Source organism: Heliangelus exortis, chromosome 26 (assembly GCF_036169615.1).
Source record: "Heliangelus exortis chromosome 26, bHelExo1.hap1, whole genome shotgun sequence".
NCBI classification, from domain to species: domain Eukaryota; kingdom Metazoa; phylum Chordata; class Aves; order Apodiformes; family Trochilidae; genus Heliangelus; species Heliangelus exortis.
This window is the reverse complement of record NC_092447.1, coordinates 1,522,345-1,547,294: the sequence shown is the minus strand read 5'-3', so window position 1 is coordinate 1,547,294 and position 24,950 is coordinate 1,522,345. Positions and strand designations below refer to the sequence as shown.

Below are 24,950 nucleotides of genomic sequence, written 5' to 3'. Positions count from 1 at the left end.
CCATTCTCCACGGAAAATTAATATCCCTCCTGGGCTTAACAGCAGAGTCATCCCGAGGAAAACAAACTGGGTATGAAACCTGAGCCTCAGAGCTTCATGCCAGCCACAGGTCCCCATTGATTGCTCTGTGGAACTGTGTAAATTCTCCATCCCCTCCTCCAGGGTAGCTCAGTCTCCTCTGCAGCCTGCAAAGGTATTGCTTGAGTTCAAGGACACATTTACTGGGCTTTGGATCCTTCTCTGACAGAAAATAGCAGTAGCCTGTATATTAATAATACAATTAATAATAGGAGCACAGAACAGTTTTGTTCTTTTAGCTGTAACATTAAGTGCTAGCCCCACCCTGCCTGTCAGCTTTACCCACAGACTGTTCAGCTGTGGAAAAAAGGTCCCTCTCCCTCTATAAAACCAGATTGACTCTCATGTTTCCCACTTGGGATCTCTTTGAAGGGAATTCCCCCGTGGGCATCATGTGGCTCCTGTCCCTCTCTCACTAAAGGAGGAGCCTGCCTTGCAGATGTGTCCCTGCTGTTTGTTAAGACTCAGCCTGCTCTGAGGAAGCTAAATAATTCATGGCCACAGCTGGATGGAGCCCTGGCAATGTATGGCTTCTAAAAGCTGTAGCTTACAGTGCAAGGAAGCCCCAGAGGGCAGGGCAGGGTATCCTCTGGCCATGGGGCCTCAGCTTGTTCTCTCTCCTTGAGGCTCATGGAATAGAAACACAGAATTGTTTAGGTAGGGAAAGGCTTTTAAGATCATAGAATCCAACCCAGCACTGCCAGGTCCTCTGCAAAGCTGTGTCCTCAGTCACCACATCTGCACAGCTCTTCAATTAATACCTCCAGGGCTGGAGCCTCAGCCCCTTCCCTGTGCAGCCTCCACCAGAGCCTTTTTTCCCCAAGCCCTCAGCATTAGGGCTATCAGCAAGGGAAGGAGGTATTTGCTGTTCTATAGGATTAGGGGTTGAGCAGTTAGGATTCAATCCCTGCCCCAGGTTCACGGGGTGTTTAAGCTCAGATATTGGTTGCACAGCCCTGGCTGTCCTCTGGCAGGGGCAGCAGCTGTCAAACTTTTGTTGCTATGAAAGCATTTTGCAAAGAATATTTTGCAAGGCCCTCACAGCTGGACACTGGGGCACCCAGAGGCAATGTGGGCTGCAGGGTTTCCAGATTCACAGGAAGTCATTTGCAGGTTGAGGAACAGAATCTGTGTCCTAAATGTGCCTTTAGGGCAACCCCACTGAGGGTCCCTTCCCACTTGCTCCATAGGAAAGGCTCTTGCAAGCAGGAAGCAGTGTTCAGTCACCCTGTGTGCTCACTCTCTGTTCACAAAGCTTCTTCCCCCTGTGTTTATCCTCTGCTAAATAAGGAACAATGCTCCTTTTCATTCATCAAGCATCAGGGAATGTCTCCTGAAACACTGTGTGGACAGAGCTTGGACTTTGGGTGTAGCAGAACCACTTGGTAACTCAGGGTGGGTGTTGTGCTCCAAGTACAGGCAGTTCACAGGGAAAGATCTCTTGTGGCTCAGCTTTTTGTGTGCTTGCTCAGAAACCCTGTCTGGGTGAGAGCAGAGCCTTGAAATACCAGGCATGGGAAAATGCAGAGACACTAAAAGACATCTTGCAGAAATCCTAAAAATTATCCCTAAAGCAGCAACTTGTCTGTGAATGGTGGTGGCATTTTTGTTGGGTGTCTTGGAGACAACAAAGGAATATGTCATAAAAAGATTAATTTTACCTCATTTTCTATCTGATAGTCCTCTGGAACAGACCTCTGCCTGCAATGACAGTGAATTTGTTTAAGGGACAGATCCCATCTTTATGTTTCTGAACACAAAGTGTGCACAGAACTGCTGGTGTGGGGGGTGGAAGGTACAGTAAGAAACCCCAGGATTTTTACAAACAGGATATTGGGGTGAGAGGAGGTGTAGGTAGAAAACAGCTGAATTTCAGGGACAATTCTTGTGTGTGGTGCTATGGAAGTGGCAGGCAAAGTTTCTGTTTGAGGAAAGCACACTTGGAGGCCACTCACACAACTGTGTGGTAAAAGTTTGCACTGCTTGAGGCTTTGAAACTGACCTCAGAAGTCCTAGAAAACCTGTGCTGGCTAGAATTTCACTGGGACTTCAGAATAATCCTTCTTTCTGAATCTCAGCAAACGGGTGAAAAATCCTTGTCCAGACTTGTTAGGATGCTGGAAATGTCCCTGGTTTCCCTTAGGTATGGATAGAAGGGTTAAGGGACTCCTGGACCTCTGCAGCTCAGATGCTGTTTCTGGCTCCTGCTGGGCATCAGATTCTATGGGTTCCTCCTTTTCCAAACTGTGTCCCTGGCCTGAGTCATCTTATGTGCTTTTTATAGAAAATTTGGAAAATACAGATCAGACCAGAAGCTATTTTAAATGAAATTACACCTCCTGCTTTAAAGTTAGTGTTTTATGAAAGAGGAGTCCTGTGGGTACATATGATTGTTTTGGCATCTTTCTTGTCATGATTGGGTGGTTTTCACTGTTGGGTGCACCAGCAGCTATCTCAATACATTAAACAGCTTGAATCACACTTAAGCAGCAATTCTGAGGAAAAAAAAAAATTCTCCTGGCTTTGGGAGCAGGGAAACATTTCCTTTGCTTGTGAGTACTCATTTTCTGCTTCTACAAAGGCCTTCTCAAACAAACAAACAAAAATGAAACTGAATGGAAAATTACAGTTCCCATCTAATTAAGGCAATGTCAGAAAGCTCAGAAATCATCCAAGACATTAAACATTCCATCCCAATGCAATTAGGCCAGCCTTTGAGCTTTGCTGTCACAGACATTTGGTTCAGTGCTCCTCATGGAGAGGACATTAAATGCTTTTTGTCCTGGGACCAACCTCACAGCACGAGGCTGTTGTCATTGACCTTGTTAGACCTGGTGCTTGGGCAGTGTCCATAAGGGCATAAAGGAAAATCAGAGAAAAGATTATGAGAAACAAAAATATTCTCCCAGGCTGATTGCCTAAATGCAGCACTAAAGATAGATTCAAATTAACCAAAAAAATTTAAAAATAAAAAAATTAAAAAAAAAAAAAGAATGCAGAAAAGCAATTTCTCCCTAGAAGCAGTGTCATGGGAAGCTGCTGGGAGGTCAGGCTGGCTGGAGGCATCCAGGCTAAAGCATGGGTTTGTCCTGGAATGAAGATCTGGGGAGCTTCAGAATGTGCAACCCATTCATCTCAGAGGAGGTAAAAATTCACCTGATCCAGTGCAATGTAGATGGCTCTGATAATAAAGAACAGAGAAGCACATCAAGGCATGGTGATCTACCTGTATTTACTGCCAGGCAGACAGGACTATTTTGGGATAATTGGGATACAGGAGGCCTAAGCAGCAGGTGAGGGATTGCACTGGTTAAATGAGAACAGCAAGGAACAGCAATGGAGCTGCTGCTTTTCTTGCACCCCTGGAAAATAACATCATGCCAGTAAATTGTCAAGATCAGTAAGGGATTAAAGCTGCTGGGGAAAAGGTGTTCTCCTCCTAGGTATCACTGGCTGGCAATTGAAAGTGCAAAAGATAAATCCTCCAGACCTCCACAGCTGCTTTCCTATGGCCACTAACTCTGAAGCATTTTTTCCTAAGTGCTAACCTGCAATTTGCCACTGGAAGTGGCTGCAAGCTGGGAAATGCCTTACAGCTGCAGGAGGCCCTAACACCTTGCCTTCAAATTCTTCTCCTGCCCTGGGAAAGCTTTTAAGGCATCCCAAGTTGGGTAGAAACACCCTCCAATGATCTGCCAAGGAGCTGGAGCAATCTGGGCTCCAACTTGTGGCAGGTAAGAGAGGAACTCTTCCCATTGCAAGGTACAGGTAAACCTGGCCTTTTTTTGGAACACAAAGCTGTGTTAATATAAATAGGATTAGGCTTAACTCCACCATAATCCTAATAGCATGTGCTCTACATAGTAAATCTTAGGCTAGGCTAATGTGTTTTTCTTCTGAAAATCCTGATTGTGATATTAATATTGGTGCAGGAGTAGAGGAGCCCCACAGAGTGTAAAGTTTGGCTCAAATCAAAATGCAGGGAGAAGCAGAAAACTCTTGAGTGGTCAATGGCTGAAGTGTGAATTATTCAGGTAATTATTCAGTTATTATGTTGGAAGAGGATACATTAGACAGAGCAATAGCTGCTCCCTCTCTGAGGGTTCTTGGATAGAGCTGTAAGGTTATGGACTACCCAGGGGAAGCCCCAGGGAATTGTTCAGGAGTTTGGAGCTTCTGTAAGGGCTGCAGTAGCACAGCTACAGCATCAGAGGGCTTGGTGAATTTGTCCCCTTCTCCCTCCACCAGAAAGGCAAAAGAGGTGTGGTAGGGATTTCAGCAGCTGTCAGGGCAGATCTGAGCAGCTTTGGGGATCCCCAAAAGGGATCAGGTCCCAAAGACTCACTCTGCATCCTCTGCTCCCTCTGGGTTGTGTTCTCCTGGTTGCTTTTGGGGTGAGTGCCTCTTTCTGCTGCTTATTTAGAAGACACAAAATGTAATGTCCTGCTCTGTTGTCAGGAAGCAGTATGAAACCACAGTGGAAACAGCCTTGGGAAAGGAAAGGAGGAGGACTTCTGGGAGGATGTGCCATGCTCCTCCTTGTTTGTTCCCAGCCTCCTTTTTCTTCTTGGAGTCCTCTTGAATTAAGAGGAGCTGAGGTCTATGTGAGATTGGATGGGGCACATCTATAACTTGAGCTGGGATCCTGCGACCTGAAGTGGTGATGGAGCATCTGGTTTTGGTGTTTTTCTGGGGACAAGCACAGGCTAAGGGGTATTTTTGTGGGGTGGAATGGACTGTGCAGAGCAGCTGCTCTCATGGTAGAATACATTCCAGGAAAATCTATGCTTTCTCTGTGCTGGAAGATGACACCTGGAGTACCTTCCAGAACAGATGCCATGGATGCTACTGCTTGGTAGTGCTCAGGGCTGCTCTGCTGTGACTTGAGATATCTGAGATATTTAGATATCTGTCCTGGGTTTTGAACAAATGGAAAGGAGGGTGTGAAACAAGTTTCACCTTTTTATGGGTCTGATTCATTAAATCCATGGCTGTGGGTGAAGGCTTTGTGCTTGTGTTGGAGGTGTGGGCTTTAAGCTGTGGCCAGCAACATCCTTACTATTGCACAGTTTGTCATCTGATGGGGAAGACAGAGTGGTGAAGCAAAGCATTTTGGACTCAGAAATTGCTGCTGGGATTTCTGCCAAGCTGCTTGGGGGCTTTGTTCCCTCATGCATTTACCACTGCTTTGCCATTTTTAGGTCACTAAACTTTTATTTATTTTTTTTTCTCCTTGGTAAGTTCAGGCACCTCAGCTGCCAGAAGTGACAACTTGCTCCCTGGGTTTTTAGCTTTGCTGCAATCCAAGTCTCTTGCTGAAGTTGTTGTATCTTCCAGTTTTTGGACACAAAATTGGGAAATGCTGATCAGTCCAACTGTCTGAACGTCTGCAGGAAAATCTTACGCTTTCGTGGAGGAAAAAAAAAGGCAAAACCAGTGAGCCAGACAACTAAGTCTGCTAATGAAATGAAGTCTGCAGCAGTACAGAAGCCACTGGTATGAAGTTACTTTATAATGGTGACATACATATTCCATTGCCTCAAAACCCTCCTTTTAATCATCATTTTAAAACATTCTTATGCTTTTAAAAAAGACAAAGTTTGCCAAAAATGCTTTCTTGTGAAGGCATGAAGAATGTTCAGAGAGAAAAGATGGAAAACAAACTTGTTAGTGAACAGATCTCTTTTTCTTCTGAGTGAAAACACAATTATCTGAATGGAAGAACCATGTGGACTCCTATAAAAATAGCAAATTGTCTGTAGGTTGTGCCCTTGTGGAATGAATGCAATACAACTATTTGGAACTTTGTGATTTGAAAAATTACAACAAGCTGTTAAACTCAACTGTGATAAGATTCTTTCCCTTAATTGCACAGGCTTCAGGTGCAGTTTACATGCTGCAACTCTGTACATTTTTACTCAAGAGTCAAGGAATTTCTGTAATGCTGCTGCATCACTACAAGTAGAGCTCTTTTCCCTGGTGCTTGTTTGAATAAATTAAAGCTTTATGGAATCTGTGTAATGGAAAGCTTGTGGTTAAGCTATCAGACTGTTGTCAGCCTGTTCCTCAGTGCCCACATTAAAATACAGTTAAAATACAGGAGTTAAAATACACTTGCAGGAGGTGGGGGTGCTGTTTGCAGCTGGCAAGACTTTCCCACTGCTGCTCTGGAAATCAGCACAGGATCCTCAGCTTGGGCAAGAGCAACAAAATCAGGACTTGCATATCCTACACAGTGCCCAGACATATTAGGTAGAAAACAAAGACCTCTGAAATTGTCTGTGGCACCCATCCATGTCAGTTTTTCCTGCCCAAAGAGGAGAGTGCAGCTCTGAGCCAGCTGACCCGTCTGCTCCAGCAAAGTGTGCATCAGATTTGCCACTTGTGCTGCCTTTTGTACAAAAGCTTTGGGGCAATCCTGAAGCTCATCCCCCCCCCCTCCTCTGCCCTCCAGCCCTCTGCTGAGGGAGCAGAACTGATGGAACACAGGTCCAGTCACCTTTCTGAACCAGCAGACCGGAACCATGGTGTGACTGAAGTTGGATTTCCTGTGCCAGGATAATTAAGAGTGAAGCTGTGATCAAATGGTGGCTCTGATGGGCTGGAAAAGCATAAACTCTGAGTGACATGGCTGAGATAATATGGAATGGAGACTTAAAACCTGCTGCATGGGCAGAATAATGGGAAGCTTAGTGAAAAGGGAGGTAATCCCATAAATGGATCAGTTTGTTTACCCTCCCTGTACCATCCCAGCCCTGTCCACAGGGATCTCAGTGTCCCAGGGCTCCTGTGAGCTGAGGGGATGGAAGGGGAAAGGTTGTGTGATTCTGTTCTTTGCCTTTGAGGCAAAAGGAGCCAGAATGGATCCTTAACACTGACCAGAAGCCTGAGTTTGTTTTCCTGGGCTTCCCCTTGTGACAATGTGCCCAGTGACAGGGAGCAGCATCCAGCATCACCTTGGCTTCCAGGTGCTGCTGGAACCCAACTTCCAGGTGCTGCAGCAACCCAGCTTCCCCATGGCCAGAAATAGGAACTGGGCCATGAAAAAAGTTGTTGCAGCTCCAAGGAAATGGAGGAAGGGGGCTGTGCAGTTACAGCTAATTAGAATAAATCAACAGGAAGTCTCTGCTGCCTGATCCATGACCTGTTTGGTACAAATAAGCCATGCTGGGAGTGTTAGGGAGGGAAGATGTGATCTCGGATCCAGGAAATCTGTCTCGGTTGGGTCTTTGGGTAGGTGGTGTGGTTTATTGGGAAGTGACACAGGGTTTCTTCTGCACTGTGTGAGTTTTCTGCTTTCCTGACAACGTGGAATAAAATCCTGGGGGGTAGGGATATTAAATGCTGTGAATCCTGGCACCAAAACCCAAGATGACAGCATTGGTTTGGCACCAGCCTACATTAAATGCAACATAAAGCTCTTTTCTCAGCTGTGCTGAGATTGTGAGCCCTGTCCTGCTTGCTCCTCCTGTCCTGGCATGGTGTGAGCTGCATCACAGTGGGCAGTGATGTCACTTGGTGCTCAGCAGCCCTTGGGATGAGACCTCTGGTGTTTGCTTGCAAGGGCAAAAGACAAGGAGATGAATGAAGATGGAAGAAAAGTGAGAGCTGTGCAGCTTCCCCCTGAAAAGGAGATGAAGTGCAAACATTTTGCTTTCTATTTTCAGCAACAGCTCCAGGCATACGTGGCCTGGGTGAATTCCCAGCTGAAGAAGAAGCCAGCAATAAAGCCAGTGCAAGACCTGAGACAAGATCTCCGGGATGGAGTCATTCTTGCTTTGCTAATTGAGATTGTAGGTCAGTAATGCCATATGGCACTATTTTTCATCTTGCAGTTTTAGATTCTGTGTAGAAGGGGCTGGCCTTGGCTCTGACATCTGGCAGGCATGCTGGCAGATGTTAATGATGGTGCCAGAGCTCGCTGGGGGGTGGGGAGGAGTGACTTCAAAAGAAAACAATTATTCAGCAAATCAGAAACGTAATTCTATTAAAGTCCTTTTAGCAGACAGTTAAAACAACGTACTAAAAGCCTAAAATCAGTTCAGTTCTCTCTAATGAGGTGTTTTCACCCCTTTTAGCTGGTGAGAAGTTGAATGGTATCCAGGTAAACCCCACCAGCCAGCAGCAGATGAGGGCAAATGTGGATAAAGTCTTACAGTTTGTGGCATCAAAAAAGATTCGCATGCATCAGGCCTCAGCAAAAGGTATGTGTGGTGGCTGCCACGGGTGATTTGATCTGTTGAAGGCCTCTTTTCTGTCTGCATTTCATATCAAATAGACTGTGTGCATTGAATATCAAATAATGCATTGGTTTGCGAGGGAATTTTGGGTTTTTCCTTCTGTGGTGTAACAGGTTTGGGGTTGAATGCTGCTGCATCCTGGACTGCTTTGGGGAGCAGCAGAGTACACAAAACAATGCACAAAACCTTTTTTTCCTGTTCCTAAGCAGTCAGAAGATTAATGTGAGTACTAATGGTACTAGTAATGGTGTAATGAGGAATACAGGCTCAGAATCTTTCACTGAAAATGCATAAACCTGCTGCTGTGAAATGAGAGATGGAAAAATATTTTGGGTCCACTGGAAGGCTGTGATGCTGTTTTGGGTGGCCTGTAAATAGGGAGCAGATGCAATATGCAAAATCACAGATCTGGGGCATGGTGTGGTCTGTGTCTGCTCAGAGCTGTGGTGCAGAATGTGGGGGCTGAGCCTGAATGTTTGCTGACTGTTCTGGGAGAGGATACATTTGTGTTTGCCTCTGGCTCTTCAGATAAAAGAAAAATGCTAAAAAGACTGCATGGAGTGCATGCCCCCTGTTGTTAGTAAAAGAGTAGAAGTTGCTGATTTACAGGTTTGGGTGAGAGGCTTAGAATTTAGACTAAAAAGTCCTCTTGCCACAGGACTGATCCAGTCTGCCAGTTTCTTTCAGTAACATTTCAAGTTGTCTTATGAGTGCCTGGCTATGGAAATGGCAGCAAGACTTTTACATAAGCAAAATCAGTCTGGATGTGCAAGGAAGTGGTCATAGGATATAGGGACACAAACTCCAGAACTCTGGCCATTCTGACACTGACTCACTCTTGGCCTTTAAATGATTCATACATTTTTGGTTTCATGTTCTCCATGAGTGACCTGGAGGTAACAGTCACTTAGTCTGGCTATTTTTATTTTTTTTCTTTCTTTTTAGACTAAGGCAAGTAATAGCAGCCTTCATGCCACTAGCACTTGTTTTATTGGGGTTTTTTTGGTCTGTCTCATGTATTTGGAAGGTCTTGGAACTAGATGGTTAAGGTCCCTTCCAGCACCAACCATTCTGTGATTCTTTTAAAATTACTAGTTAGCATTTGTAGGATGCTACAAACAGCTTGTAGTACAGGGCACTATTGCTAAAGAAACACTTTTTTAATCCTACACACCAGAGAACAGCAAAAATGTGAATGCCTTCAGTGTAACCACTGTACTTTTGCAGTGAGAATTCTGGAATTACCACATCCTGTCATGTAACCTCCTGGACTGTCATGTCAGCTGGAAATGGCCTCAGAGGGAGGGCTCGGGTCTGCTGGAATCATTTAAACTTGTGATCTGTAGGTGGCAGGCAGTTTGCTGCAGAGCTGAGCATCAGCACTGTAATGCAGTCCTTTCTGCACAGCCCTTGTTTACTGGCAGGGTCCCTTTGGGTTTCACAGAATCAAAGAATCAGACAGATTGGAAAGGACCTCTGAGATCATCAAGTCCAATCCTTAATCCACTGCCAGTGGGGTTCCCAGACCAGGGCACTGAGTGCCACGTTCAATCTCCTTTTGAAAATGGCCAGGGATGGAGAATCCACCCCCTCCCTGGGCAGCCCATTCCTATGCTTCTCTGTACATTTTTTTCCCTATTTTTCTTTTCCTTAATATCCAACCTAAACCACCCCTGCCAAGCTTAAGACCATGCCCTCTTATTTCATTTAATTCTGGTCTCATGCTTGTTGGTGGAGCCAGCTCTGGTGGGACTGCACATTAATGGCATCACTCCTGCTTTGGGTTGCTTTTTTCAGACATCGTTGATGGGAACTTGAAATCCATCATGAGGCTGATCCTGGCCCTGGCTGCTCACTTCAAACCAGGTTCTGGGAGAGCCACGAATCAGAGCTCTGCTGGCACGGTGGGGAAGGGTTTGTCAGTGTCCTCTGCCAGCCCCAGACCTCGCTCAGCTGCTGCAGTGGCCCAGGGGGCAGTGGCTGCCCTGGCAGATGTCCGGCAGGATGTGCTGCACTCCGGCAGGGAACTTCTCCGGCACAGGCAGAGGTAAGGAGTTAGGAGTTTCCCCCTGCTTACCTGAGCTCAGCTCATCCTGGCAGATGGGCAGAATTTCTTGTAAAGGAGGTGCCTGTTTATCCTGACAATTCCTCCTCTGAAGGCAGCTAGGGAGTAGAGAGGATCCCACTGACACCCAGAGGGATGCTGGCCGAGCCTGGCTCACGGGGGAGACTGCAGGTGATCCAAGTTCTTCAGGTTTTACAGCAAAATAACTGCACGGGCTCTTATCTCGTGGGAAACAAACAGTGCTCTGTGGCAAAGCTGGAGGGAACCCCTGATTTCATGCTGGGCCCTGATTTCATGCCCTTTCTTGGTGTGCTGCCTGCACGTTGTCACTTCAAGGGAAACACAAGTAGGGTCTGAACTTCAGCTGCTGGTTATGGACCTGGGGCAGTTCCTTCCAGAACTGAGGCACTGAGCCTGTTGTCCAGGGTCCACGTTGTCTTCTGCACTGCCAGTCACCCCAGTACCACGTTTGCTGCCATACAGGCAGAGTCTGCATGCTGAGCATCAGCTGATGCAGTGGAAGCACTTGTGGTGGGAATGCAGAAAATCCCCGTGCAGAAAGAATTTGTAACTCCAGAAAGCACGTTGGGCTCTTGCAAAAGGTGCTGTGTGGATATAATAGCAACGATATTTAAATGGGAGTCAGGTGGTGGTCTGCTAAGGGTTCAGTTTATACAACTGAGGGTCACTTGCCCATATGGTGTTGACTCAAGGGAGCAGGCATGAAGCACTTTGGACAGGAGTTTGAAATGGTATCTTTTGTTGGAAAAATGAATGCTAAAGGTCTGCAAAGACTGTGCCAGGAGTTCTTCAGAAAAACCAGACCATGCGCTATTTGCAAATTCTGTTCTTTTCTTTAGTTTTCTAGTCACAGAATTAGGGATTAGCTTAAAAGGGGAAGCCCTATTTGCCTTTTTTCCTCAAACCAGGAAGGTGGGCTTGGAGTTTGGCTTTCTAGCTGCACCTTCCTTACCTTTCCTTCATGAGATTTCTTATCCTCCTGCTTGAAGACAAGAAGGTGAGGCTTCCCTCATTTTATGATTATTGTCTCCAGAAATAGCTCCATGGATGAGGAGATTGAAAATCCCTATTGGAGTGTCCGGGCACTGGTGCAGCAGTATGAAGGGCAGCAGAACATTCCAGTGGAGTCCCACTCTTCCAGGTAAGGAACTTTTTTGTCAAGCTGTGTCCCCCTCAGGACAGTTTCTCAGCAGGTAGGATGTTTCCACAGGATTTTTTTGATGTTCCATAGTACAAAGAGGCCTCTGTGTAGCTGAGAATTAAAGTTGCTTGGTCCAGCAGAAGAGGACAAAAAAAAAAAAAAATTGTACTTTTGTCATGTTTATAAATAGCCATGGACATTTGGAGGAGTGTGGGACCTCCATGTGAGGCAGTATTGGACCACTGCCTCCACATGATGTCAGCAGAGTGGTACTTTTGAAGCTGTCCTTCTAGGGGAGGTGTAAAAATTCTGGTCTGGCAACAAGATTTCATGGCTAATGGCACAGATCTTTGGTGTTGACTCTTGAATGTGATTTCAGGAGGATGGTGAGTGAAACATGCTACTCACTGTACTCATTCTGCAGTTAAAGTAGCTGTGGCATTTTGTGTACTTTTCCACCCTATACTGAATTGTCAGGTAGTTGCTGTTTGCCCAAATTTGGCTGTATTTGGGTGGTGAGTGAATTTTTTCCTACATATCCCGAGTCACTTTTTGTTTTGTTTTTCCCCATGATGTTATGAATTCTCTTACCATGTGGTACTGATGATATTATTGCTGATAGGGCATAATATGGTGAGAATCTCGATGTAAGTGATCTCTGATCTGCCCAAAGAAATTGGGAGCAATCTGACCTCCAGCTCCTGGTGTGTCTTTTGCTGACACCAGGCTTCCTGATGAAAACAAGATGCTGCTTCTCTCTTCCTCCAGAGGGAAATGATCAAGCTTAGTTGTGGGAACTGACTGGGAGAAATGAGACACTGCTTTTATTGGGGAGATGGGTGGTTATTAAGTGCAGCTGCTCCCTTCATCTGCTTGTGCTGCTCTGATGCCTGTCCCAGGGCAGCATCCCCTGCCTTGCATCAGCTCAGTTCTGCATTAACTCCTCGGTGAGGGAGCTCTCCAGCCCGGATAACAGAATTCCCAGAGACAAAAGCTCTAATAAGCGAAGGCAATTGAAATGATTCATGGAAAATTTGCCCAAATCAGATGGCTTCCCGGGCCACCGAGCCCCTCACCCATCCATCTCCCTATCCCCTCCCCTTCCAGCAGCTCTTCCCTCCCCCACTCAGGCATCTCAGAGAAAAGGCTCTGCCTTGCACAGGCTGTGTGACAGCAGGAGGGAGAGGGAGAGGGAGCTGGAGAGGGCTGGGAAGTGCTGCGTGCCATCTTCTGAGCCCGCAGCCGAGCCTGGAAGAACAGGGAACCTGCAGGACCCCCTCCCTCCGGAGATTTTTCGGCATCTGCAGCAGGTGCTTGGGGTCCAGAGAGCTCCAAAGAATGGGATGAGGAGGAGCAGGGATAACCCAGATGGTGGCCTTCCTGATGGGAACACCGGCTGAGGAAAATGCAGCAGGGAGAGACTGAGAGCCCGAGAGGAAAACCTGCAGCCTGGCTTCTGCTGAATTCCCTGACTCTGGAATCAAATCCGTGCCCGAGGGGCTGAGCTGTCATCCAGCGGTTCCTTGCAAAGACCCCGAGGGGGTTTTTTGGGTTTTTTTTTTTGTTTGTTTTTCCATTCCCCGTTCCTCCCGTGAATCTCAGAGCCGAGGTGAAGAGCTCTGCCCGGCAGAGATTTTTCCTCCAGTAGTTTTTGACAGGAGGTGGCATCTTCTGCACGGCATTCCCAGGATGTGGAGGGACGAGGCATGGCTGTAGCCAGGATCCTGAGGCTCCCCGGGAAGCGGATTCTGTGGGATCATGGGAGGGAAGCAGGTCAAATGGTGAGCGATTGTTGTCATTGTCATTGGAAGCAGCAGGGCTGGGGTGTTGGTTCAATCCAGGGCTGGCACTGGGGATGCTCCCCTAAAGCCTTGGGCAGCTCTGGGGCTCACTGGAGGAAGGATGTGGGTTAAGAAACCAAGTGGTGGAAGGAATAAAGTAGAATAGTTTGCATCCTGAACCTGCCTTAAAGAGCTGAATTCCCTGCACTTATCTCTGCGTGACATTTTTTTTTTAATCAAGGGTTATGTATTTTAAAGAGCAAATTACATCAGTGGATGTCTCAGACTCTTCTTGGGTTTGGTGACTGACACAAACCCCAGAGAAATGGTTCCAGCATTAAGTTGGTGCCATAACACTCACTGTGCTGAGTGCATCCTAGTGGCTCTCTCACTGTTTGGGGTGGTCTGAGAGGTGGTTACTGATGTCATGTGAGCACACTGGCTTTTTGAAATAGGAAAACTGACTGGAAAGGGGGCTGTGGGTGTAGGAAATCCTAAGCAACTATCTGGAAAATTGTCTGTGTTGTAGGGTCCACTTAATCCCATCCCCTGCCCCAGCTGGGATCTCTTACATCTGCTTTGGGCAAAGAGGAGCAGGCTTTGGAAGAGGAGAATGTTATTTCCAGGCTCTCTATTCCCCTGTTTTTGCTCCCCCTCGTTCTGCTTTCCAATTCCCTGCCCTTGCCCATCCCTCCCTTTCATCCCACCCTCTCACCCAGCAATTGCTGATATTATTTTCCTAGAGCAGCTCTCACTCTTCCATCTTTTGCATGGATGAGAACCATCAATGCACAGGAAGTTCAGAGTATCAGCTGGGAATCTGGGACCTATTCCTAGCAGGATGTAAACTCCTTCTCAGTTATTGGATGTGTTCATCAGTTGGGTTTACTGTCTGTACCTTGGACCTGTGCTCTTTGAAGGTTTCATCCTTTCCTCTGACCCTTACCAGGTAACCCAAGAGTGCTCCCTGGGCTCCTAAACAATAATTTTAATCTTATGCTGGGCACTCATTCAGTGAGAAGCAGGAGCAGAGGGCTGGTTACAAGCACTGAACACAAAATGTGTGTAAAGAGGGTCTGCTGTGGTGGAGTGAGCCTTCCTGAAGGAAAATTCTGCAAGCCACATGGCCTGACCCCCTTTAATAATCATGCACACCCTGTCTGAACAAGAGAGAAGAGGTTCTGGAGCTGTTACAGATTCCCATTAAAAGATGATTATTCTTGCACTTAGTAAGTTGCATTCATTTTTTGCTTTAGCATGGGGAAAGTCCCTGTAGTCTGCTGGAGCATCTGCAATAAAAATGAGAAGTAGGGCAGCAGTGGCTGTGGGAGTGGAGCAGCCAGGAGCTGCTAGGAAGTCATTTCCATATCTATTGCAAGGCTTTTCTGATGCTGTGGGAGAGCTGTGGAATCTGTAGCAGCAGCCCTGGGAAGATGTGGAAGGGGAGCTGTTGAAGCCTCCTATTTTTCTAAACCTATTCTATTATTTCCACACTCTTTCCTTTTTGTTCTCTGCCCTTTGTTTCTGTGCTGGGGAGAATGAAAAATTAACTCCTGCTCACGCTTGCAAGGATCAGTTCCTGTGACTTGAGAGGTACACAGAATGCATCAGTGAGCTTCAGCCACCTTTTGATCTTTTCTGGGTTATGCATTTAGGAAGAATTTCTGAAAAAAAAAAAAAAAAAAAAAAGAGATTGCTTGAACCTCACAGTCAGCTGAGATGCCTCCAGTGAAAACATGTGAGTAAGAACATGAGTCAGTGGTATCTGACCTAAAAATATTTTACCCTTGGAATTTCAGGTTAGTGAAGTGCTTTTGAAAGCTGGAGGAAGAGCTGGAGCAAGCGAGGGTTGCTTTTTGTTCAGCTTGCAGAATGAACATAAGGCTCAGAGTAAAATGTTTCAGTAGAGTGCATTCTTATCCCTGGGTGAGTGTGTTTGATTTCTGAGCTGGCAGCCTCAGATTTGCATTATCCTAAGGAAAAGGGAGAGACACAATGTGCTACGTGTCACTGAGCTGTGTCACTGATGGGGAGTGAGGGAGAAGTTTTATGTGTCTGTGTCTTCTCTTCTCTAGGAAGCAGATAATTCTTAGTTTCTTGGATGAGGATGACAATGATGAGCACTAGAAGTAACTTTTTCTCCTTTCCTCTGCAGTCTGGCATCTCCCAGTCCTATCCATAGTGCAAAGAGTGAATCCACTGTAGCTCCCTCAGAGGAAAAGGACCAACTTGTGATCATCCACCCTGAGGAAGCAGAAACCAAGACAGGTACCTTGCAGGGAATGCTTTACAGCTCAGCCTTTCACTGGGAGTAGTATCAGACTTTCTGAAGAGTTGCCCAGTGACTCCAGTAAATGTACAGAATGTGCTGCTGGGTATCAGTTCACATAAAACTAAATCCCAAAACTTTTAACATTACAATAATGCCATAATATGGCAGTGTCTGTGAGGCTTGCAAAACAATGCTTAGGAAACAAAAAGTTCTGGGAGGTTTTCTGAAGGTTTTTTTGTTTGTTTGTTTTTCTTTTTCCTATCAGAAACGCAGCCTCTTAATAATTCTGTCTCATTAGCATCCACCCCAAGAGCAACTTACAGAGAATTATAATTAGCCTGTCACCCAGTTGATGCTGCAGGGATCAGAAAAGGCATGCAAGGCTATTAAACTTACTGTTAAAAGTTTTTTACCAGGGGTAGATGTCTTGCCCACTTTGGCAAAGCCATGTTATTTGACAAGTAGAAATGTTTAATGTTGCCTTGGCAATTTTTAGCACACATAGGGCTGTGCCTTGTCCCCTGGAGAGCACTGAGGAATCAGATGCAACTCATCTTTGATACATGTGTGTGCAGGAAAGTTTCCTTTGCAGAAAGAATGAGGCATAAACCCCTGAGATGAGGCAAGGTGTCCCTGGCAGCTGCTGTGTTGGTGGTGTTGACCCTGGGCAGTTACTGTGGGGTGGAAGCTGCTTCTGGACTCCTCTGTGTTATGACCACACTCAGCTGCTCTTTCTTCCAGAAGAGCCAGAACCTCACTTCCAGGCTGAGTGGCAGGCAGGGAACCCTGGCTCATATTTGGAGAATTCATGGGAGGAACAGCTTTTGGAACAACAGGACCATTTGGAGAAGGAAATGGAGGAAGCCAAGAAGATGATTTCAGGTTTGCAGGTAACAGATTTCCTTCTCAGCCATCATTCCCTTCCACGTGTGTTTGTTTTCCCAGCAGCTGTAGCTGGAAGGTTTTCTTGCAGCTGGGACACTGGCCTGGAACTTATCAGAACAGAGTAACAGTCCTGTGAGGTCTCTTGCAGTGGTTGTGCAAGAAGTTGTTTATCTCTTGGATCACTTTGGTTAAATGGGGACAGTGGGGCTCTTCCCTGTGTCTCACTCTGTGGGATGAATCCCTTCAGGGAAGAGAGTTTCAGGAATCAGGGAGCATTTCTGATAGTGTGTACTGGGGTGCATTGGCTGCAGATGCTGCTGAGCACTCTGACATCCTTTCCTGCAATGTGTAGGATCTCCTGGCTTCTGCAATTGTGTTTTGGTGCTGGTCACATTTTCCAGAATGGAGAATGCCAAAAGCATCCTTTCCAGTGTCCCAAATGCAGTTTAGAATGCAGATGGATCCAGCCAGAGTCTTGCTTGGAGCAGGGAATGCCTGACCCCATCCCTGTGTAGCATCCTTAACCAAGAGAGCCCAGGGAAGGAGGAAAAATGTTTTCAACTCCCTCAGCCCCAGTGCATTTTATGGGTTTCAGAGGGGATTTTAACATCAACCTGTGCAATTTGGACACAGCCTTTTCCTAGCTGTGTTTTAGGAGGGCAGGTGGTGATGTCTGTGTTATCTTTTGGTTGGAGTCCAGCTCCTAGCTGGGTTCATTGGCTTGGTGCCCTGTCCTGTGATGCTCTGCTCTCTCCTGGGGGTGTTGTCACCATGCAAAGCACATATGTTACCCAGTGGTAAAGGTGCAGCAGGGTCTGCCCAAGTGCTGGGACTCCCCCTTCTTCTCCAGGGCACTTCACAGCCCGTGGGGTTTTGTTAGCAGCTGGGGAGAACAGAGCAATCTCTGTGATTTGTGATTGGAAGTAATGCAGAGAGACAAGGAATGGCAAGAAATCAATCGAGATTCACAGAGCTGATCAGAGGTCACAACAGGATTGCATCAGTCTTTCAGTGAGCAAGGCTGAACTCTAATATTTGGCACATTCTCTGTGCAACTATTTGCTTGTGGGACCTTTTCCTTGCTACCCTGTTCCAGTCTCTCCCTGAGCAAATGACCCTCAGCCCAGTGGGTTTGACTCTGGATGGGGAGCGGAGCCCCTGATCCATATGGTAAAGACCCTGAACTCTCCCAGATAATCCTTTCTGTTTGTGCTGGGAACCATACTGGCTCGGAATTGTAAATATTTATGTGGCAGTAAACAAAGCAGAGATTGTGTGGGAAGCATGGGCAGCCGGGCTGGAGGGTGGGGAGTGGGCGGGCACTGGCCCTGGGGACAATGGGCAGGAAACAAAAGCCTGAAAAAAAAAAAAAAAAAAAAAAATTAAAATCCGATTGCTTTGTGTGCCCACTGGAGAGGTGGCACTGGGGGGACTTGGCATGTCCTGTTCCTTCAGCTCTGGCCCCGTGTTTCAGGAGCAGCTGGGATTGGGATTGCTCCCCCCTCATCTCCTGGGGGTAGGAAGAGGCAGCTGATGCTGCTAGCCCAGAAATTGTATTTGATTTATTTTCCCCCTTTTGCTCAGTACCTCAGAACCTCCAGTTTGTGAGTTTAAAATAATCAGGGACCTGATGTACATCTCCACCAGGAGCTGCAGCTCTCTTCCTTTGAAACTCCTACTGAGATTTTTTTTTTTCCTTCATCTTCCCAGGCTCTGCTGCTCAGTGGGTCTTTGCCTGAGGATGAGCAGGAAGGGTCCTTTGAACTTTGTGAGCATGGAGCCTGTCCTGAAGAGCAGCTGGTGAGCACATTGCTGTACCTGCATTTCTCTGAAGCTGCTTTTTGCACTGCTCTGCCCCAGGCAGGTGTTTTGCACAATACTAAGCAGGGTTTTACATTCAGGTCATCATCCGAAGTCGTCTGGACCAGAGTATGGAAGAAAATCAAGACCTGAAGGTTAGAGGGGGACAGATGAAGGGGAAAGAGAGGTTTGGGGTCAAGAAATCTTTGCAGACTCCCTCCTCCTTGTTGTTTTGTTTTTTTTGTTTTTTGGTTTTTTGGTTTTTTGGTTTTTTGGTTTTGGTTTTTTGGTTTTTTGGTTTTTTTTTTTTTTTTTTTTTGGTTTGGTGTTTTTTGTTTTGTTTTGTGTTTTTTGTTTTGGTTTTTTGGGGGTTTTTTGGAGGGTTGACAAGGTGGGGAGAGGGACAACACCCAAGGGATGAGATGGGTGGAATGTTGTGTTAGGGCTCCATCTCTGTTCCCATATTCTGCTGTGTGGGATATCCATCCCTCCAGGAGTGTAGATATCTGTAATTATATCTGTAATTCCCTGGAATCATAATGCATTGGCCTGGACAACACTCACAACACTTGGCTGGGAAGTGTTTATTGTATCCATGTTGGCAGTTAACAAAAGTTAGAAACAAAACTTAGTTACCAAAAGTAAGAAATATATTTTCCTGCACGCTCTTGAAGCTGGTGAGATTCAGGTTCAGCTTCTCAAAACTTTATCCACAAGAGCTGCTAAGTTTCTAGCCATGTCTGAATATAAATAGGAAATAAAAGCAGCTAAGAACAACCTGCCCTGTCAAGCCTGCCTCAGTTCAGCTTTCTGATGCTGGCTCTGGACCCAGGACTGATGCTGAGAGAGAAGTATTTGATAGGGCCCTAAAGGATAGGCAATAGGCAATCTTTTCCTCTTAGGGCTTTAATAATGAGCTTAAGAAGCTGCTCAACAGTTTTGTCATGTTTGTAACTCATTAAAATGGCTCAGGGCCTGACGTGCTCATTGATCTGTGGGAAAACGTGGGACTTGCTTTCTTCTGAAGCAAATGTCTGGAGGCAGAGAACCCAGACTTGGGCTCTGAAGGGGTGAAAGGATGGCACTGAATGACTCTGTTGCATTTCCAGAAGGAGCTGTTGAAATACAAACAAGAAGCTCGAAACCTCCAAGGAATAAAGGTGAGCAAAAAGGGACATTTCATCAAACAGAAACAGTGGGGCCAGCAGCAGAGCCCTGAGGGCTGGGCAGGGAGGGAGCTGTGATGGGGGACATGGGGTGTGGGGTCCTGTCTGGGCTTTGGTGCTGGATCCAGAGGGAGATTGCAGTGAAGACAGACACAAGGAGTTGGGTCTGCTGGGTTCTGTTCCTGTCTGTAGGATTGAGGGCAAACGTGCCCTCTTTTGTCTGCTTCCCCTAAACAGAACAGGATATGGAGGATGCTTGCTTGGTTCTCCTGACTCTTTTATTCTGAACTCCCTCTGCCTTGGGGCATGCACAGTAGGACTGGCCCAGTGAACTCATTCTTGTCAGCAGAGGAAAAAAAACCATGGGGGTATCCTGGTCCTTTTCAGCTGCTCATTTTTTCACTTCTTTGGCTCCTCATTGCTCAGTTTCTCCCTCTGGAGTTCTGAGCACTAATAAATCTATTCCCGAGCAGAGGTATTTTTAGAGCTGCCTGTTGGGCATTTGAGAGCTGGAAGCTCAGTCAGAAGCACAGAAATCTGCCCCAGAAGGCTTGAATTTTGGCAGGGAAATCACTTTTGGGTAAGAGAAACAGGGAAGGGCTGAGAGCCCAGGGGCAGATGTCTTTATACCCCCTGCTCTTTTGGGTCCTCAACACTGCTCTGGGTCACCCCCTGCCCAGGGCAGGGTCTCTGCCTCTGTCCTGCACCTTCCTACAAATAACATCTTTTCCTAGGATGCTTTGCAGCAAAGGCTGATGCAGCAGGATGCTTCAGTTCTTCAGCTGAAGCAGGAACTGTTGAGAGCAAACATGGACAAGGAGGAACTGCACAACCAGAACGTGAGTCACTGGGCTGCTCAGGGTCATTTCAGAGGGATGTTGGTGGCCCTGAAGGGTGGCACTGGTGGTTGCAGCATAGTTATGGGGGTTGTGGGATAGTGAATTGATCTGTCAGAGGTCTCTGGACAGGGAAAACTCCAGGCAGGCTGCCAGCCAGCTCTGAGACTTGCTGGAATCTCCTGGTTTTCACTCCCACTTCTTCTCCTCAAGACCTTCAGCTGCAATAGAGAGGGGCTGCCCCATGGCAGCTGCATTTCTGTTCTGCCCCCTGGAATGCTCAGGTGTGCATTGTCTGGAGAGAGGAGGGCAAGGAAGGAAATGTCCAGAAGTTTGCCATCCTTAGACATTAACTCCCCTGAACTCTGCAGATAAGTGGTCTCAGGTCACCCTGTGGCACAAGGGACAAAGGGATTGTCACTGACTCTGCAGGAATACACCTACACCTCTGTGTTATCTCTGCAGGTTGACCTTCAGAGGAAGGTTGAAGAGAGGAATCAGCTCCTGGCAGAATACAAAGTAATGGAACCTCTCTTCACTTTGCTGGGGGCAACATCTTCTGGGTTCTCAGTTTTGGGAATGTGGCTGCTGCCTCCCTGGCACTGAGTCAGCTCTGGGAATGGCACTGGGCATGGTGAATAGGAGGCAATAGCCAGGGTTTGTTTGGGATGAGATGGAGAGACCACGTGTTCTCTGTGCTATGTCCACAGCTTTTTATAGTGGCTTTATTGTTGGGATGGTTTTTCTGTGCTGGCTTGCTGAGTCTCTGACACTTGTGCAGAAGCCTGTCAGGTCAGGTTGGGTCACTGATTGCCCACTGATCCCTCCTCAGAAATCTGTTTTCTTTGGGACTGTTGTCTCATCTGAGCAGTGGATCTTTGCTAGGCAAAGGAACTCCAGGCAGCAAAAAATCTGAGTGATCTTTTCAAAAAAAAGCTTTGACACATTTCAGCTCTGAAATGCAGCCACAAGTATCCACGTTGTGCAGCTCAGGCTGTCCAGGAACCTGATCCTGGCAGATAACATATCCTTCTCTGCCATGGGAAGATGATTCTGAGTCCTGCTCCCTCTCCTGTTGATGCTCTTCATGTCTGTGTTGCAGAAGGAGCTGGGACAGAAGGATTGGCACTTGCAGCAGCATCAGAGCAAGCTGGATGAAATGCTGAGGCAGCTCTCTGAGGCCAGTTACCAGCAGGTAAGGAGCTGCCCTGCCCTGAGAGCTGATGCTCACAGGGTAGCTGGGGTTATGCTGACTTCTGATTCCCTCCCAGGTGGATTTGGAGCGGGAGCTGGAGCACAAGGAGGCCCTGCTAGCTCACTGCATGAAGAGAGAGGCTGAAGAGGTATGGGAGGCTTTGGTCGACTCCTCAGACTGCCAGAGGATGTTTCTGCCCAGCACTCACTAGCTACTTAGCTCCAAAAATCATCCACTTCATCACAGGGAGGGCTGGCTCTGCAATCTCAGTGTCAGGGCCCTAACCAAGGCAGCCAGACTCCCCAAAAAGCATCCAAACATCCAACTTCTCAAAGCTTTTAGCAGAGAGCACTCTGCTTTAGCTTCTTGTGTCAAAATCCTAAGGGATGAGACTGAGTAGAAGCCAAAGATTCCTGGTTTCTAGCTTCAGCTCTGACACTGGCTGATGTTTAAACCAGGGCTTTGCTTTTTAATTCCCCCTTTTCCTCTGGACCCTGGTACTGAGCACTGGAACTGTCTTGGTGGAAAGAGCCCTGATCCCTGTGTCTGCACAGCCCCGTTTGGATACTGATTGTGCTCTGATGTAACTGCAAGCCCCTTCCTGTCTCTGCCTCCTTTTCCCCCTGCACGTGAGGAATCGTGTTTGTGCTCTGAGCTGTAGAGCCTGCACACTTCTCACTGGGTGCATTTCCCACTGAGTGGATGGAAGATGGGAGCTGCATCCCTGTGGGAAGGTTTCATCCCTTCCCATCACTTTGAGATTTGCAAGTTGGGATCCCTGGGGGGGTCCTTACAGTTACATCTCTAGTGGCACATGCATCTTCTCCTGGACAGGTGATGGTTTACAGTGGCCATAGTGCTCAGAGCAATGGCTTTCTCCAGACAGCAGGAAAAGGAGCTGCTCCCACAGCCCACCGAGGGGTGAGTGCACTTCATGAGGAATATTTCCCCAGAAAGTTGATGAGAGCTCCAGATATTCTGGGTTCTTGATAGAGTTCCCCATTCTAAGGCCTGTGGCCTTGCTGCTAAGCAAGCAGCCCCGGGGGGAGTCTGATTTGTGTCTCTTGGGCAGCCCAATGATTTGCAGCTGGTCCGTGATGCCCTTCGCAGCCTCAGGAACAGTTTCAGTGGCCACGATCCCCAGCACCACACCATTGACAGCCTGGAGCAGGGCATCTCCAGCCTGATGGAACGGTTGTACCACGTGGAAACACAGAAGAGGCAAGAGAGAAGGGTAAAAAAGCTTCCTCGGGGCATTTGGCCCTTCACTTCCCCTCCTTGCACACACCCCAGAGCAAAGCAGCGATGGGAGCTCCATCTGGGAGGTGACACTTTGTTCTCACCCTGTTGGCTTTGCACCCTAGATCCGGGGGAAATCACCAGCAAGCAGAGTAATAAATGAGTGCAGAGACTCCTGGCCTCCCAAATCCAGTAAGTGACTTTCAGCTCCTGCTCTCCCACCGCCAAAATTCAGTGCTCAGGTTTCCAGATCAGAGTCCAGGGCAGAGCATCCCTTGGGAATTGGATGCCAGAGCATCCCTCTGGCTTCTTACTCCCTTTCCTGCAGCTCACTTTCCTCCCTTTAGTCGTTTGCTGTACAGATTAAACCTCACTGCCAAGGGAATGAGGCAGGGACAAGCTGTGGATGCTTGTTTGTGAAGTTCCATCACGGTGGGGATCTGTCTGGAGCACTTGGGTAGCACCGCAGTATATAATGTGACAAACACTTACCCCTGGGATGCCTGGGAAGTGGGATCTCAGCTTTCCTGCTGCTTTGCACCCTCTAGTGGACACAAAACTGTGTGAACCTTCCTCTGCTTCAGCGATTGGCAGGGTGCATGGCAGGGGAGCAGGAAACAAGGCATGGAGAGAAATGAGCCAGTGATAAATCCATGCACAAGTACCCATCCTGGCCAAATAGAATGGGGAGATGGGAAGGAGGTAGAGAACCTTTTGTCTTGGTGGTGGTCACTCACTTCATCCTGTTCTGCCCATCTGGAAGTGAAGGCAAGTGATCCTGGAGCCTGGGGGTACTGCTCAGTCATTTTCTCCACCAGAAAGGAGGAGAATTGACTATTTTCCTGAAATAGTGAATGTGTCTGGAGCAGGTGGTGGCAGCAAGCCCCTCTGTGGATGCAGCAGGAATGATGGAGGACAGTGCCAGGCAAATCTTTCATCCTAAAACACAGCAGATTATGACCCTGCCTTAAACTGCAGAGCTTTGCAGTGAGCAAGGGAAAATCCCTTGTCCTTCCCCAAAGGGATGATGAGCCACCCTCCTAGGAACTGCTTTCCATCACAAGGCTTCCTCCTGTGATGGCAGATGTGCTGAGACCACCCCGTTTGCCTCCAGCCCTGGAGACAGCCTGGTCCCCAGTGCTTGTGCTCTTTTTTTTTTTTGCAGAACTGCCTCACTCCCACAGCACACCCGTGATGAACACCAGTGCCTGCACCAAAGTGTTGTACTTCACTGACAGGTCCCTCACACCCTTCATGGTCAACATACCAAAGAGGTGAGGCTGGCTCTGCCCTGCTGACACTGATGTGGTGTGGTCACTGCTAGCACAGGTTTCCTTTGGAGTCATTTGGGCATTGGATTTCATCCCCTTGTCCAGGGAAAAGCAGTCCTCCAGCTGATGCATTTGGTTTAGAGCCAGAAGAGATTTCTGTCTTACTTTAAACTTCCAAAAGCAAGAGAAAGCAGCCAGGGGGTTGTGGCCTGTGATGCAGGATGCTCCTGTCATAGCAACTGGTTAGTGCAGAAGGGAAGGAGACCCTTCTGAGGTGGTTCTTGGTAAATCAGCAGAAAATTCTGCCTCTGAAGAGGACCTTGGGATTGAGGTGTGTTCCTGCAGAGGCACACTCATCCCTTCCCTGTGGTCAGGATGCCACATGCCCAGCTAGACTTGTGCCCTGGCCACGCATGCCATAGAGTTACTCCTGAGCAATGGAATACCATGGGATAGTGCCCAGCTCTTCCCTTCCAGGTTAGGGGAAGTGACCCTGAAGGATTTTAAGGCTGCCATTGACCGGGAAGGGACCCATCGGTACCACTTCAAAGCCCTGGATCCAGAGTTTGGCACAGTCAAGGAGGAGGTGAGTGTGGAATTTAGCCTGGGATTTGGATTCAGTGGTCCCATCACTTCATGGTCCCATCACTTCTAAACTAATGGAATCTTTGAACCTGAATTGAGCATCAGTTTTCCCAACTGGAGTGAGGTGCTGGGCTGGGATGTTTGCTCACCCAGCCAGAGCAGTTACCTGAATGTGCTTGGGAATTGCAGAGCCCCCTGGGCACAGACACAGCATTGCACTGGGAAAAAACCTGGATTACACTTCCAGCTCTCACGTGGCTTTATAAACCCTGCTGCAAGGAGAGACACTGCAGGCAAAGATGGTTTATTCAGAACGCAGTCTCCTGCTTCTAAAATGTTTTCCAGAGATAAGTGTGGTTTCCTTTCCTTTGTGCA

The 24,950-nt window shown here is 47.4% G+C and overlaps 1 protein-coding gene across 6 annotated transcripts in view; it reads left to right on the top strand.

Annotated features, from left to right (window-relative positions):
- Nucleotides 1-24,950, top strand: part of DIXDC1 (DIX domain containing 1) — a 32,030-nt gene that overhangs the window by 3,826 nt on the left and 3,254 nt on the right. For 3 of the 6 annotated variants that reach the window (XM_071726811.1, XM_071726809.1, XM_071726813.1), the window contains 18 exons: nucleotides 7,746-7,875; nucleotides 8,157-8,282; nucleotides 10,116-10,365; nucleotides 11,438-11,545; nucleotides 15,482-15,594; nucleotides 16,340-16,488; nucleotides 18,194-18,283; nucleotides 18,385-18,438; nucleotides 19,393-19,443; nucleotides 20,184-20,288; nucleotides 20,751-20,804; nucleotides 21,388-21,480; nucleotides 21,557-21,628; nucleotides 22,315-22,401; nucleotides 22,553-22,714; nucleotides 22,845-22,911; nucleotides 23,885-23,993; nucleotides 24,468-24,576. In XM_071726811.1, coding sequence (XP_071582912.1) covers nucleotides 7,746-7,875; nucleotides 8,157-8,282; nucleotides 10,116-10,365; nucleotides 11,438-11,545; nucleotides 15,482-15,594; nucleotides 16,340-16,488; nucleotides 18,194-18,283; nucleotides 18,385-18,438; nucleotides 19,393-19,443; nucleotides 20,184-20,288; nucleotides 20,751-20,804; nucleotides 21,388-21,480; nucleotides 21,557-21,628; nucleotides 22,315-22,401; nucleotides 22,553-22,714; nucleotides 22,845-22,911; nucleotides 23,885-23,993; nucleotides 24,468-24,576 — 1,929 coding nt within the window. Of the gene's footprint in view, nucleotides 1-4,095; nucleotides 4,113-4,936; nucleotides 5,575-7,633; nucleotides 7,876-8,156; nucleotides 8,283-10,115; nucleotides 10,366-11,437; nucleotides 11,546-15,481; nucleotides 15,595-16,339; nucleotides 16,489-18,193; nucleotides 18,284-18,384; nucleotides 18,439-19,392; nucleotides 19,444-20,183; nucleotides 20,289-20,750; nucleotides 20,805-21,387; nucleotides 21,481-21,556; nucleotides 21,629-22,314; nucleotides 22,402-22,552; nucleotides 22,715-22,844; nucleotides 22,912-23,884; nucleotides 23,994-24,467; nucleotides 24,577-24,950 lie in introns of those variants that run through there. The other 3 variants (XM_071726814.1, XM_071726810.1, XM_071726812.1) reach the window with 3 other exon arrangements.